Below are 13,140 nucleotides of genomic sequence, written 5' to 3'. Positions count from 1 at the left end.
TTGCTATAAGGGCGGCATATGAAAGGCATGTCCATCTCATAAAATTGGGTCCAAATTTAAGTGCCTCCCGTACCTGAAATGCATACTCTCAGCAAAATGTATCGAAGGCTTTTTTGAGGTGGAATGAAGCCACCATAACTCATGTCAAACTGCAAACTAGCAGCTTTATAACGGTTTTAGTGTCTGTTCATGGATAAAGGCGTACAAAACGGTATCTCCCCAGGGTCTTTTCCCACTTTAGGTATTTGTCATCATAAACAATGCCCTGCTCATCGTGCCCCTCAGGTTACCTACCCAACAAGCCTTCCCTGCTGCTTCTAGCAGGTTATTTATTTGATTTCCTGAGGCCGACTTACAGAGCTCAGTTGGGCTGTCTGTACCAGGCGTCTTCCAGTTCTGCAAATCTTCTAATGCCGCTAGTAGTCCCTCATCAGTCGTAGGGCGATCTATATCTTCTCAAGTGTCCATGAACATTTGGTGAGCTGTTATCTATTTGTGTATCAACAATTTCTCTTTCTGGCACAATCCCACCAGACATACACTCCCAGTAAATGATCTAGGAAGGCACTGTTTATGGCTTCCTGCATTCTGTGCCCCCCGTGTTTCAAACGGAGTTTATCTCCATCTGTCATATTCTCTTCGAAGCAGGTGGTCAGTTTTACCCCGGTTTTTTCCCCACTCCAATGTAAACATCTATATGTTTTGTATGAAAACATATACAGTCTATCATACAAATTGTCCAGGAGGCGTCTCTATCGACAGGCGCCTGGAATCCTCCCCTGTGCACAACAGTCAAGACTCAGGTCTTTAAGCTTCTGCTACCTTCCATTATTTCCTTGCGTTGCTGTCCGACTACCTCTGTCTTACCAATGGCAGCTCCCTTCACAACTACCTTCATTGCCTCCAGTCCTATAGCCCACCTTGCTGTCGATCACAAATGAATGTCCAAATAATCCGTTCCCGTTTGAGAGATGCAGAGAACTCTTCATCCAGGAGCACCTCCATCATCTGTTGCCATATAGGTATACAAGGTTTCCCATGCCACTGTCTAATCCTCCGCACCAGTGGGAAATGATCCAAAGGGGTCCTACCCATCTAGTCAGCAGCCAGACAGTCAGTGCAAAGGCTGAATACATTTGACGACAGGAGCCATGTGGTGGTGAGTAGAAAGCGTCCCTTCACATATCCGTCAACTGTAACTCGTTTGTGATGTCCATCAGTTGACTTAACAGTCTGTGTTGGAGGCCAATCTTGGTGGGTGTCTGTCTTTCTCCGGTGACATCACTTCCATGAAATCCCCGCACTATCATCAGAGGAACACCCAGTAAAGGAAGAACACCAGGTCTTGCAGCCTAAGAAAGACATCTATCATTCACATTGGGATGTAGACATTCAAAATACATAATGCATGACTGTTGAGTACTCCATTGACCAGAAGGTAGCGCCCCACCTGGTCTCGTCTTACATCTGTGGCATCAAATGGTAACCCCCCCCCCCAGACAGAGACACCTCTAGAATACAAGGAGATGATGATGAGTATAGCTGGCCACCCCATTGGCCAATTTAGTATGCTCCTGCAATGTCCGATGCGTCTCCAGGAGACATGCCACATCGATATGGTATACTTAATATATGAGAAAACCCCATGTCGCTTCACATAATGCTTAAGGTCCATGCAAGTATTTCTCTATTATTCATATCTAAAATTCTTCTTGGTAGTGATCAGGAGAAAGTAGTCGGGTCCAAACCGTGCCCGTGTTCGCCGGCGCCGCCACAGTCCGTATCTGTACATATTCTGTGTGGTCTAATCGTCGGTCCTTTACTTATCACTATACAGCTGAAACTCAACACCCACGGACACTGTGTGAGCCCTTGTGTGTTAAGCATTCGCATCCCAGACGCCCTCCTTTGACGTCATGAACATAGCGTTGCTCGTGGGAGAGCAACGCTTCTCTGCAATACTACAGCAGGCTCCCACAGCACCATCGCGCCAGTAGGCCCTGAAATGCCATGTCTGTTAATCTGCACCATAGCAAGACGTCAAGAGCCCTCACCCCCTAAGGGCGGGACCATCCAGGCCCCTGAGGTAGGGTGACCAACTGGCATGGGTGTAAATTCAGGACAGTGTGTATAAAAATTCAGGACAAAGGGTCAAAATTCAGGACAGGAGGTCAAAATTCAGGACAGAACTTTGGGACAAAAGGTAAGTTTTACAGACACATCAGAGGAGGTCGCACAATAGTATATAAGTAAGTAAATAGACAACCACTTAAGTACAAGTCAAAATAAGTTTATATTAGGTTGAGACAATTGTTGAGACCTCGCGTGCCGGCGACTCCGGCCCCGGCGCCGTTGGAGGCTCCGGCCCCGATGCCGCAGGTCTCCGAGGGGCCCGAGCCTGGGCCCCTGTCGACGCCGGTCGACCTCGTCACGCCTCCTCCGCCGGCGCCGACACCGGTTCCACCCCCGACGCTGACTCCGGTCGACGTCGATCCCCGGTTCAGCCCCTGTCCGGTCCCGACGCCGATGCGGTGCCGCCCGACGCCGCATCCGACGCCGCTAGAGACACATATTGTCTATCGACCGGCTCCGATCATTCCTCCTGTTTACCAGGAATCGGATGACGGGGGCGACTGGGAGGGGTCTGAGGACCCTATGGCCCTTCAGGGGCAACTTTCTCAGGACTGGGCAGACGAACTGGGGGAGGCCAGTGGATTGGATACCTCACTGGACACTGGATTCATCTCTCCTCCGACTGTGGCTTCGGAGGAGGGTGCAGCTTTTTCTGTGGTGCTGCGCAAGGCGGCCGCGGCCCTTGGGCTTGAGCTGCCTGCCGTGGCTGTGAGGACTAACATCCTCACTGAGGTGCTTCAGTCTGCCGCATGCTCCACTGAGCCTCTGCTGCAATTCAATGAGGCCCTCACTGACGTTCTGCAGGGCACCTGGTCCAAGCCCTCCACAGTCCCTCCTGTGGATAGGAACGTTGCCAGGCGCCACCGCCCTGCTCCGGGTGACCCCAGTTTTCTGTCCCAACACCCCACCCCCGACAGTCTGGTTATCCAGGCCTCTACCTCCCAATCCTCCTTCCCATCCGCTCCACTTTTCAGAGGCGTACTGGTTGCTGACATCTACTGAGCAACCATGTTGTCAGCATTGCATACTTTTGTAAATCACTACTGCCTTACATCTTAGGCATGCAGTGACAGATACTTCGCATGAGCTGTGCTACTTGATTTCCTTGGTTAACTGGCACTACTCAGTTCCACAGCTCAGGCGTTACTGCTACATATAAAGAAGGAAACACAACTTTTAGATAAGCATCTGTCAAGACATTCTGTGGTGTTTTTTCCCAGAAAAGCTTGTTCCTGGGGCAGGTGAAATGTTCTGGGATCTTGCAAGTAGGCACAGATAGGGTGTATATGTGAATGTGATGTCAATCCTATGATGGAAATTAGGATTACATATTGCAAGTTTCTTCCAGATTTACCTACATCATGTTCCACTGTGTTTGCTTTCTGAGTGAAATAGATTAGGCTTATCCTGAGAATGTTGCTAAATATGTTACATGAGGTTTACCCCCTAACTGTTATAAATTTTTATTTTAATTAGCTTTGATGGGTACCTTCTAACCCAGGTTCCCTCACTTTTCTTGCTGTTATTTGGAACTTATAAATATAAGTGAATCCTATTATGTGCCTTGCTGAAAGGAAGGATTATACTTTGTACTGCTGTTACTGGCACCTCATAATTGATATGTAAAATACAGAGGTAGCCAAATTTGTGTTCTTTTAATCCACTTCAATATTTAATCCTCTAATCTGTTCTCGGCCACTAATGTCCTTCTGCCTCCCTTTCAAATGTTAGTGATTCCCCATCTGTACAGTTTGGGAATAGTGTAAAAAAAGAAGTGGCAAGGTGCTGACGTCCTTTGTAACATAGGTGGAGCAAGTTGAAAGGCTACTGTATTTTGTTCATTTAATTTTTTATGAAAACAGGTTGTCCTCAGAGTTGCACTTGCAGTGAGTGTAAAGTCCCAGCTGTGAGCTGTGGCTTGGATTTGTCTGAATTCCTGGAAAATAGTGTACTTCTCCTATTCTGTTTTTTGTCACTAGGTCGTGACACTTTGGTATCGCCCTCCTGATGTGCTTTTTGGTGCCAAGCTCTATTCTACCTCAATAGACATGTGGTCCGCTGGATGTATCTTTGCAGGTAATGTATGGATATAGGTGCATAACCTCAGGATAGAAAATGAATAGAGAAAAAGGGAAGACCGGGGTTAGACTTTGGTTCTTTGGGGTTATTTCCAACACATCAGTAGGCCATTCTATTGAAGGTTGAGATTCCTGTCTGTTTCGTTCATTGTGTGCAAGTATAGTGTCTGAATACGCAAGACTTTGGGTGAGCAAACTGCTTTGAAAGTGTGTGCTGTCCAGTTATTCATTTTCTGCCCCTCATTATATTTCTTGGGATGTCGTTAATAATAATAATAATTATTATTTAGTTAGTCTGCAATGCCCCACCTCCCACTTCTCCTTAGCAGCACCTTCAAGCTTTATCAGCAGCCGCCCTCCCATTAAGTGGCATTACTGTACTGTACGGCCGAGAAAAGTACAATTGAACGGGTATGTAAATGTATATGTATAGGTATTTATATAGGGTATCAGTGAATTATTCAGTAAATAACATTTGTCACCTTGATTTGCGAACATGATGGAGGCATGGTGACAGCATATCTTTAGAGTGTGAAGTGTCAGGTGGAATTTGATGTACTGGTCTGGATAGATGTCAGATTAATATTTTTGAAGAGGTTAGGTTTTGAGCTTTTTCCTTACATAAGCGTTTGTCCTGTGTCTCAGCTGGATGGCTGGAGTCAGAGCCACATGCTGAGTGGTGGGAGTAAGCTCATCTTTCTTTATCATGGTATTGAATGCCGCAGGGTGAGTGGTGACACTGAGTGCCACCTTATTGTATCATGGACGGATAGTTGCATGATGAGGCATTCTATGTGGGAATGTATTTGTAAGTAGAAATTGGTCAGGCCAGAAGTTCATTCTCGTGTGTCATTCTTCAGAGAAAATGCAAAGGTAACACAGTTTAAAAAAAATGTAACACAGTGTAGTTTATTCATGGTCTGCGAGATTCTGTCCCAGCAGTTCATACTATTGCTGCGTTTCCCCTTTGCATTAATGTACATTATCCATAGTCCCTTGTCTATCATCTGTATCTAGGTGGTTGTTAACCTTTGCCATACGTTTTCATCAAATACCTATTTCTCTTTTCCATGTCCATCTCCTATCCAACCTTCCTTACCTGACTCTTTGCCTTTTCTCTTTATTTAGAACTGGCCAATGCTGGACGACCCCTATTCCCTGGAAATGACGTAGACGACCAACTCAAGAGGATCTTCCGATATCCTTTATAATTATCAGGTTGATTAAGCCCCCTGAACTTTAATATCCTTGATTTGTTGTGTGGCACTTAAAACATTGAGCACATTTATTTTCCATAACTCTTATCACATTGCTGGGGACACCGACAGAAGAGCAATGGCCTTCAATGACTAAACTTCCAGACTACAAGGTGATAAAAACCAAGATTCTCCTGCAGAGGGGTGAAAATGCCACCAGGGTGTTAAAAAAGAAATAGAAAATAAATACTTTCTGTACATGTTTGATTTTCTGAAGTGAGCAGCAGAAGAGGAATGTAATGTTCTTCTTTGGGAGTACCAAGAAAGTAACTGCTTGATAAACTGGTGCTTGCCCAAAAAGTGATTTGAACCAAATACATTGGCTTTCAAAAACAATACTTTTTCTATAGATATCTAGTGTAAGTCTCGAAGATGTCCAGAGATATGAGCATGCCAAGACAAGATACTACTATCTGCTACGGCAGTCGACCTCGAATCTGGGGAACTGGGTTTGAGTCTCGGCAATGACGCTGAACATCCTGTAATTCTGGGTAAGTCATTTAATCTCCCGTGCCTAAAAAAAAAAATGAATGTGTCCTCATGTAATGCAACTGGTGCTATGTAGAGCGCTCTGATACCCGATTCGGGTCAAGTTTGCGCTATAAAAAACTCAAAAATAAATACTACAACTGGGGTGGGAACATGGCGGCCGCTGCGTGAGCTGCTGCTTGCTCTCCGAAGGCTCTCGTATCCCATGCACGAAACAGATGCCTAATTTGAGCTAGAACCACATTTTTCTCCTTCTTCCTTCCTTACCTTACCTGTACCTCCCGAACTTGGTTGTGTTGATCGGAGTATGTGTCACGCTCTCCTGGTGCCGGCCGCGATCTGCTCGTCGGCTGCCTCCGCTGCTTCCACTTGTTGGGAGGCGCCCGCCCTGGAGCTAAGGAGGGGCCGCAGAGCAACGACGCGCAGTCTCCTCCGGGTCAGCGTGAGCAGCGGCAGCACACGTCGGGTCTGCTTAGCCATGGAGGAGGCAGCTGCTGTCGAAGAGGCAGAAGGGTTGGAATCATGTGCTGCTCCACAGGTACTCCTGATCTGATCCCTCAACAGCACAGACAGGCCAGCTGGACCAAGCCTCATCCTGCAGCAAAGGAAGGTAAAGGGCATTGGGGGCTACCCAGGGACCCCCTAAGATTAGGTTTGAAGGGGAAAAAGCAGGCCCCCAGAAAGGAGAAGTCTGTTGGTGGTGGGAGCAGGAAATGCTCCCCCCTTGCGCAAGTTGGTATACAGGATATAGGGTTGGAAAGTAGCTCATCTGCCTTCCAGAGGTGCGAGGTAAAAAGCCAGAGTATAAAGGCTGGGAAAGCTAAAATTAAACCTACCGATCTTAAAGTAAAGATCACTCCCTCCCTTAGGTCATATTTCAAAGTACAACCCATTGTGGTTGACGTAAAGCAGGGAGAAGCGCTCAGGAGGTGGTCAGCAGCTTTGCCCAACACAGAATTCAGTACAGAGCAAATGGCGGCCTCAGGGGTTCCCCATTGTTGACCGTCACAGGGGCAAGAGACAACAGAGACAGGTGGGGGATTCTGAGACCCAGAGCGACACTGTACCCCATGTTTTGGGAGGGAGCCAACCCATGACGGCTGTAAAAGGTCTCAAGGACGCATTGGGTGACTCATCAGCATCCCTGGAAGCGCTATTCCGCACTCTCTCAGAGGACATTAGAAAGGGGTTTTCTCTGCCCGAGTCCAACCAAGGAGAGATGAGGAATTTTTTTTAGATTCCCTGGAGAGGAAGATCGACCTCCTCAACACAAGAACTGAGATTCTGGAGAGCTCCATAGGAGAGCTAAAAGAAGAACTTAGCCTAGCTAAAGCAGACATTTTGGCTCTTAAAAGGGAGGAGCAGGATGTTCGAGACAAACTGTAGCACCTGGAAAACAATTCCCGGAGAAGTAATCTTCGTATTTTGAATATTCCAGAGGGAAAGGAGGGGTAAGACCTAAAATCCTACATTGTCTCACTATTAAAGGAGTCATTGCAGATCGAGGAATCTGAGGAGGATTTAAAGAAAGATATCAAAAGGGTGCATAGGGACCCATATAGAAGGAACCCCAATAGAACCAAACCTAGAAAGGTTCTCCTCAATTTCCATATCTATTCCTTGAAGGAAATAATCCTTAATATGGTCCTGAAGGTCAAATCACTGAGGGGGAAGGACCTTTCATTTGAAATGCGTTCTGACCTTGCCCGAGTTACCCTAGACAGGCAATGGGAGTTGGGGAGAAAGCTAATGGGAGTTGGGGAGAAAGCTAGAGGATTTTAAAAGGCTAGGGGCTGTGGCCCAGCTCAAGTTCCCAGCGACCCTAAAGGTTATGCACAAGAACAAGATGCTTAATTTAAGAACGCAACAAGAGGCAGATGAGCTATTGGAAAGTATTAAGAAAGGTGATGCTTAGTTAGGAATGCCTCCCCTCCTGTTTAAGGTACCCAATTGTGTGAGAGGGCGCTAGTAGTGGGGTACATCCTCATGAATCTAGCTTATATAGAGTTATTCATAAAGTCATACATGGAAATACTTCGAAACAAACAAACAAATTGAGTTATGGTTGATAGTTGTGGTTTCTAGTTTTTTCATTTTTTATAAGAGAGACAGGGCGAGCTGCCCCCGGGTGCAGCAGATAGGACTTCCATCAGTCCAGGATAACAATGGCGTGGGTTGTCTAGGGAGGGGTTCAGAGGGGGTGGAGGGGGAGGTTTGCACTGGGTGGGGACCATGTGGGAAAAATTCAAACAATTTCCTGATTCACCTTAGTTTGTCGGCTTTCCTCAGCTGTTATAGCTACCTTCGTTCCAAATGTTTTGGTCTGGTTGTGGTGACCTCTTTTCTTTATACTTTGCATCCACCTCAAGGTCAAACCACCGTGAGAATGGTTCACTTGTTGTCATGGAATGGGAACGGCTTGCATGTTAAGCTAAAAGGGCTAAAATCTTACAATATATCAGGATTTCCCCCGTGTAGGTTATCATTCTGCAAGAGACACACCTCTCGAAGGACGAATCAACCGAGATATTCAAGAAACTAAAGTGGGTGGAACATATGATTTGTACTAACCAGAGTGCTAATACTAGAGGAGTGGTGGTATTAAATAAAATACAAGCTAAAGCAGGTTCATTAGATTTTTCAGTTGATTCTGGCGGTAGGTGGGTTATCCTGAAGGTAATCATCCTGGGCTTTCTTTTCACTCTGGTAGGCTATTGCGGCCCAAACCATGACGATCCTACCTCCTTTAAAACTATCTTTGAAAACCTGTTAGACTTCCCAGACACAGTAATAATGGCTGGCGATTTTAATATCGTAGCGGACCCCAAATTGGACAAGTCACCGAATAGCAGAGTTTCTCCATTCAGTGATGAAGCGGACGGGACTTTGCGATGTCTGGAGGGACAGAAATGGCCAACAGCTAGGAGATTCCTACTACAATAGGAAGTATGGTCATAAATCAAGAATTTACTATATTCTGGTCAGCCAAAGCTTGAGGGGGAAAGTAAAGGACATTGGCTATTTGACACCACACTTATCTGACCATTCAGGGGTATGCCTTGATTTGGATCTGGAAAGTAGGCAGAGTCTGGGCTTATGATCCCACGCTGCTCTTAGACATGGAGGAGATGAAGCATCTGGCCCATGCGATGAAGGACTTTCTGGGCCATAAAGTAGGGTCAGCCTCGGCCTCCGCAGTCTGGGATTCCCTGAAGGCATACCTAAGGGGGACCATCACTAGAAGGGTGTGTTTTAGAAACAGGCAATACAGAGAAGAGGTTGCCCAAAAGGAAATGGAGATGAAAATCATACAGGAGGGCATGAACAATGTGGTTGAACCCGAGAAACAGCAGGAAAGTATGGTCAAATTGAAAGAACTGAAGGAGCAGCTAGATACCATCCTTCAGACAAGGGTCATAAATCGATGGGAGGCGAGTAAGCTCGCCCATTTCGAATATGGTGAGAGGGCGGGTAGGTTACTGGCCTGGAAGGTAAAATCAGATAATACACGCAACCTGATAAACGCAATTGATAATAGCAATACTGTCTTATCTACAGATTAAAAGATGGGGGCGCCTTTTATGATTTTTTTCGAAATCTATACCTCGAGGATGGTGTGCAAGCTCTTTCAATCCCTTGGACACAACTCAACAGGAACTTCTAGAACAGGAAATCTCACAGGAAGAGGTAAAGAGGGCTATTCTAGCTAGTAAGGGGAGGAAAGACAGCAGGCCTGGTTGGCTTGCTAATAGAACTCTACAAAAATCTGGAGGAGTTCTTGATTCCAGTTATGACCCAGTTTTTCAACGAGATTTTATACGACGCAGTAAAGCTGCCAGGTTTGTGGGGCGAGGCAACTATTACCCTATTAAAAGCGGGGAAGAACCCAGCGCGGTGTGAGTCGTATAGACTCATTTCATTGTTAAATGCAGATTATAAAATCTTTGCTAGGGTCCTAGCTGACAGGCTGGAACAGTAGCGGGAGATATGCAGAAATGTATATGATCTCACATATGATTTTATAGGTGCAATTGATCTAGCCACAACATATTCGCTTCCCCTTGCAGCTGTGACCTTAGACGCCACTAAGGCCTTCGACAGGGTCAACTGGGTGTATCTGTCGGTGGTTTTGGAGAAATTCAACCTTGGTGTAAAATTCCGCAGAGCCATCCAGTTGATCTACCAAGTCCCGTCTACAAAACTGCTGGTCAATGGTAATCTAACCAGCACCTTTAAAATCACTAGGGGTACCAGGCAGGGCTCTCCCCTATCTCCCCTCCTTCTCAACTTGTATATTGAGCCATTTGCTCAGAGGTTGAGGGATGAGGCGGACATTCTACCATTTAAGTATGAGGGACGGGAGAGAAAGGTGGCTCTTTATGCCAATGATGTTCTGGTTCTCTCCTCTGACCTTTCTACTGCCCTGCCAGCGGTAATAAAGCATGCCCAACATTTTGGCAGGATATCGGTGTATGAAGTCAATGCTGAGAAGACCAAGGTTATGTCATGGAACTTGGGGGAATGTCAACACCAAACCAAAAGAGACATGAGGTATCTTGGAGTCAGAATAGTACAGGACATTAGCAGAATGTCTGAGACCAACCTGGCTAATGTAACAAAGGAGTGCCAGAGGCTTATGAAGAGTTTGGGCCCACCTCCCCTTGTCAATTTTTGGGAGGGTAAATCTGGTCAAGATGATAGTGCTTCCCAAAATCACCTTGTTTTTTAATGCTATTCCACTACATTTTGACAAACAAGCTATAGACAAACTTCAGCAGGCTATTAATTCATTCATATGGGCCGATAGAGGAACCAGAATTGCCTGGAAGAAGTTGCAAGGCAGAAGGGAGGACTTTAGCTTCCGGACCTGCAGTACTATGCTTCGGCCTTCCAATTGCCCCATTCTAGGATGCTCGTAAAAACACCGGACTGGGCAAATATTAGACTGCTGATGGGCATTAGTTATTTCTCTAGTCTTGTTCCCTTGTGGTACTCCTCCGGCGCACCAGAGTGCCTAAGGGACAAATTAGCACAGCCACTTAGAGAGGCCGGGTTTAATGTATGGGGTGATCTAGCTCAAGAGGGCACACTTTTACCCTGGTCAACGCTTCACACCATCTTGGAAGGGGGTATCTCTAAATTTAAATATATTCAACTTCAAAGTTGGGCCCAAAACCTAAAATCACCTATAGGTATTGGAAACACCTTAGAGGAGTACCTGGTGGAAAGGCCAAGGGGGAAGAAGGAGGTCTCCATGTGGTATTGGAGTATTGAAGAGGCAATTGATGGGGATTTCAAACTAGCAGAGGAATTGTGGGGTGCTAGCTTGCCTGACGAACCTTGGAAACATCTTTGGCAAACATCCTTTAGCATTTTTTTCTCCACAGTTAATCTAGCATGGCTAAGAAGAAACCATCTGTTCACGATCCATAGGGCCTACCTAACCCCCCAAAGGCTGTCAAAGAAGACGGCAGGGCCCCCTGTCAGATGCAAGAAATGTGGCCTGGAGAAAGCACCTGATATACACATGTTCCTTGAATGCCCGGCTATTTCTGACTTTTGGGTAAAAATTGGCGAAACAATTTCGGCCATCCTGGGTTTTCAAATTCAATTGAGCCTCTCCTAGATAATTTTTGGAATTTCCAGCAGAATCACAGTCCCAACAAGGCACTTCCTCTTTTATGCCATACTTCTAGCCAGGAGGGAAATATGCCAAAAATGGGTGGAATGTTCGTCCCCTTCGAACGCTGAGTGGCTGTCCTCTGTCTTTTTGATGTCCAAGTTAGATCTGAGAGGGACCCAGACTAGGAGGAAGAAAGCACACTGGGATTTTCTACTGAGATGGTCAAATGCTGAGGTGTGTGAGAACTGTTAAGAACTTTGAATGTGTATCCGTCTTACTTATAATAGAAATGAGTCCTAAAATTATACTTCTTTGGATCTCTAGACTGTGTTGGGCACCTCTCGCTCCTTTATCACCAACTTCAGCAGTCGCCAGTGCATACTGGACCACATTAGAGTGTGACTGTGCCTGTTTCGGGACTGTGCCATCCCAGCTCGCAGGTGTACCAACAGGTGGGCGAATCCCTATCTCCGAAATCTGCTATTTAACAACGTATAAGGTACTGGCGGATGGCTTGGTCACGGAGGTCTGAGGTGAATGAGAAAACAAAAAGATACTACTACAGCTTGGATAATAGGATTGTGTGTGTCCTTCGAGTATACTGGTAGAATTGTCCTCCATATTATAAATAATAAAAACATGTAGATGCTACTTTGTTAATCTGAAGCAGAAAAGAAAGAGCCGCATCAAACATCATATCAAGATTTCTGACAACTTGGACAGGCTTTGGGTACTGACTAAGAGCAAAGACCACCAGTGAGAGGTACAACAAGAAAGGGAGACTCCAATAATCAGCACCTCAGTTTTATTAGTTTAGTTTCTGGAAATGTACTGCCATCCAGTTGGCAACTGCCTTCAAGCTTTGCAGAAAATTAATCTGTACCGGATTGCCAGATCCATCGAGATTAACAATCAGATGTTTGTCATCCCCTTAGCACACTGAGGTCAATGATAATCCTGAATTAACTTGACTAATTTGGCCACATAGAGATTAAAAAGAGTCAGACTAAAAGAAGACTTCTGCAGAACTCCAGACTTCAAAGATTGTGCAGCTGACCTGATCCGTTGGCAAGATGATGGATTGACTTTTTTCTGTAAGAAATTAATGAATTCCTGTGCAAGCTTTTTATGCCTGCTTCTGCAGGACTGTCCACCAAGATGGTGTGGCAGACGGTGTCAAATGCAGTAGACAGGCCAAGTAAAATGAGGGCTGCAATCCTTCTCTGATCCAGTATCATTAGAAAATATTTTTGTCAACAACAATTGCAACTTCTCTCCTATGAGCTCTCCATCTGGCCTGGACAGAATTCAATAAAACAAAAGTTCTTGCTGATAAAGTCTTGAGAGTTGTGTATTAAATCTCCTTTCAGCATCCTCAGCACAGAATGGTAGGAGCGAGATGGGACGAAAGTTACCTCAAATAGAAGGATCTTGTGAGGGTTTCTTCAAAAGGGGTTTGGCACAGGCATATTTTCTTTATAATGGAAGGATACCTAATTTAAAAGTAGAGTTAACTAGCTCACAAATTAGTGAAGCGACAACTGGGGCAATTTTATGAAAA

General features: G+C 45.6%; 1 protein-coding gene across 3 annotated transcripts in view; it reads left to right on the top strand.

Annotated features, from left to right (window-relative positions):
* Positions 1-13,140, top strand: part of CDK5 (cyclin dependent kinase 5) — a 402,067-nt gene that overhangs the window by 148,432 nt on the left and 240,495 nt on the right. Inside the window, exons 8-11 of one of the 3 annotated variants that reach the window (XR_014969497.1) lie at positions 4,113-4,209; positions 5,340-5,409; positions 5,520-5,580; positions 5,818-5,958. Coding sequence is in view for 2 of the 3 variants with exons in the window: in XM_085628235.1 (XP_085484361.1) it covers positions 4,113-4,209; positions 5,340-5,411; positions 5,522-5,580; positions 5,818-5,922 (333 nt within the window). In the remaining variant the exon portion in view is untranslated. Of the gene's footprint in view, positions 1-4,112; positions 4,210-5,339; positions 5,412-5,519; positions 5,581-5,817; positions 5,959-13,140 lie in introns of all 3 variants that reach the window. The other 2 variants (XM_085628235.1, XM_085628234.1) reach the window with 2 other exon arrangements.

The sequence above is a fragment of the Triturus cristatus genome, chromosome 10 (assembly GCF_964204655.1).
Source record: "Triturus cristatus chromosome 10, aTriCri1.1, whole genome shotgun sequence".
Classification (NCBI taxonomy): Eukaryota; Metazoa; Chordata; class Amphibia; order Caudata; family Salamandridae; genus Triturus; species Triturus cristatus.
Note: the sequence above shows the minus strand (reverse complement) of the source record. Positions and strands in the feature narration are given on the sequence as shown.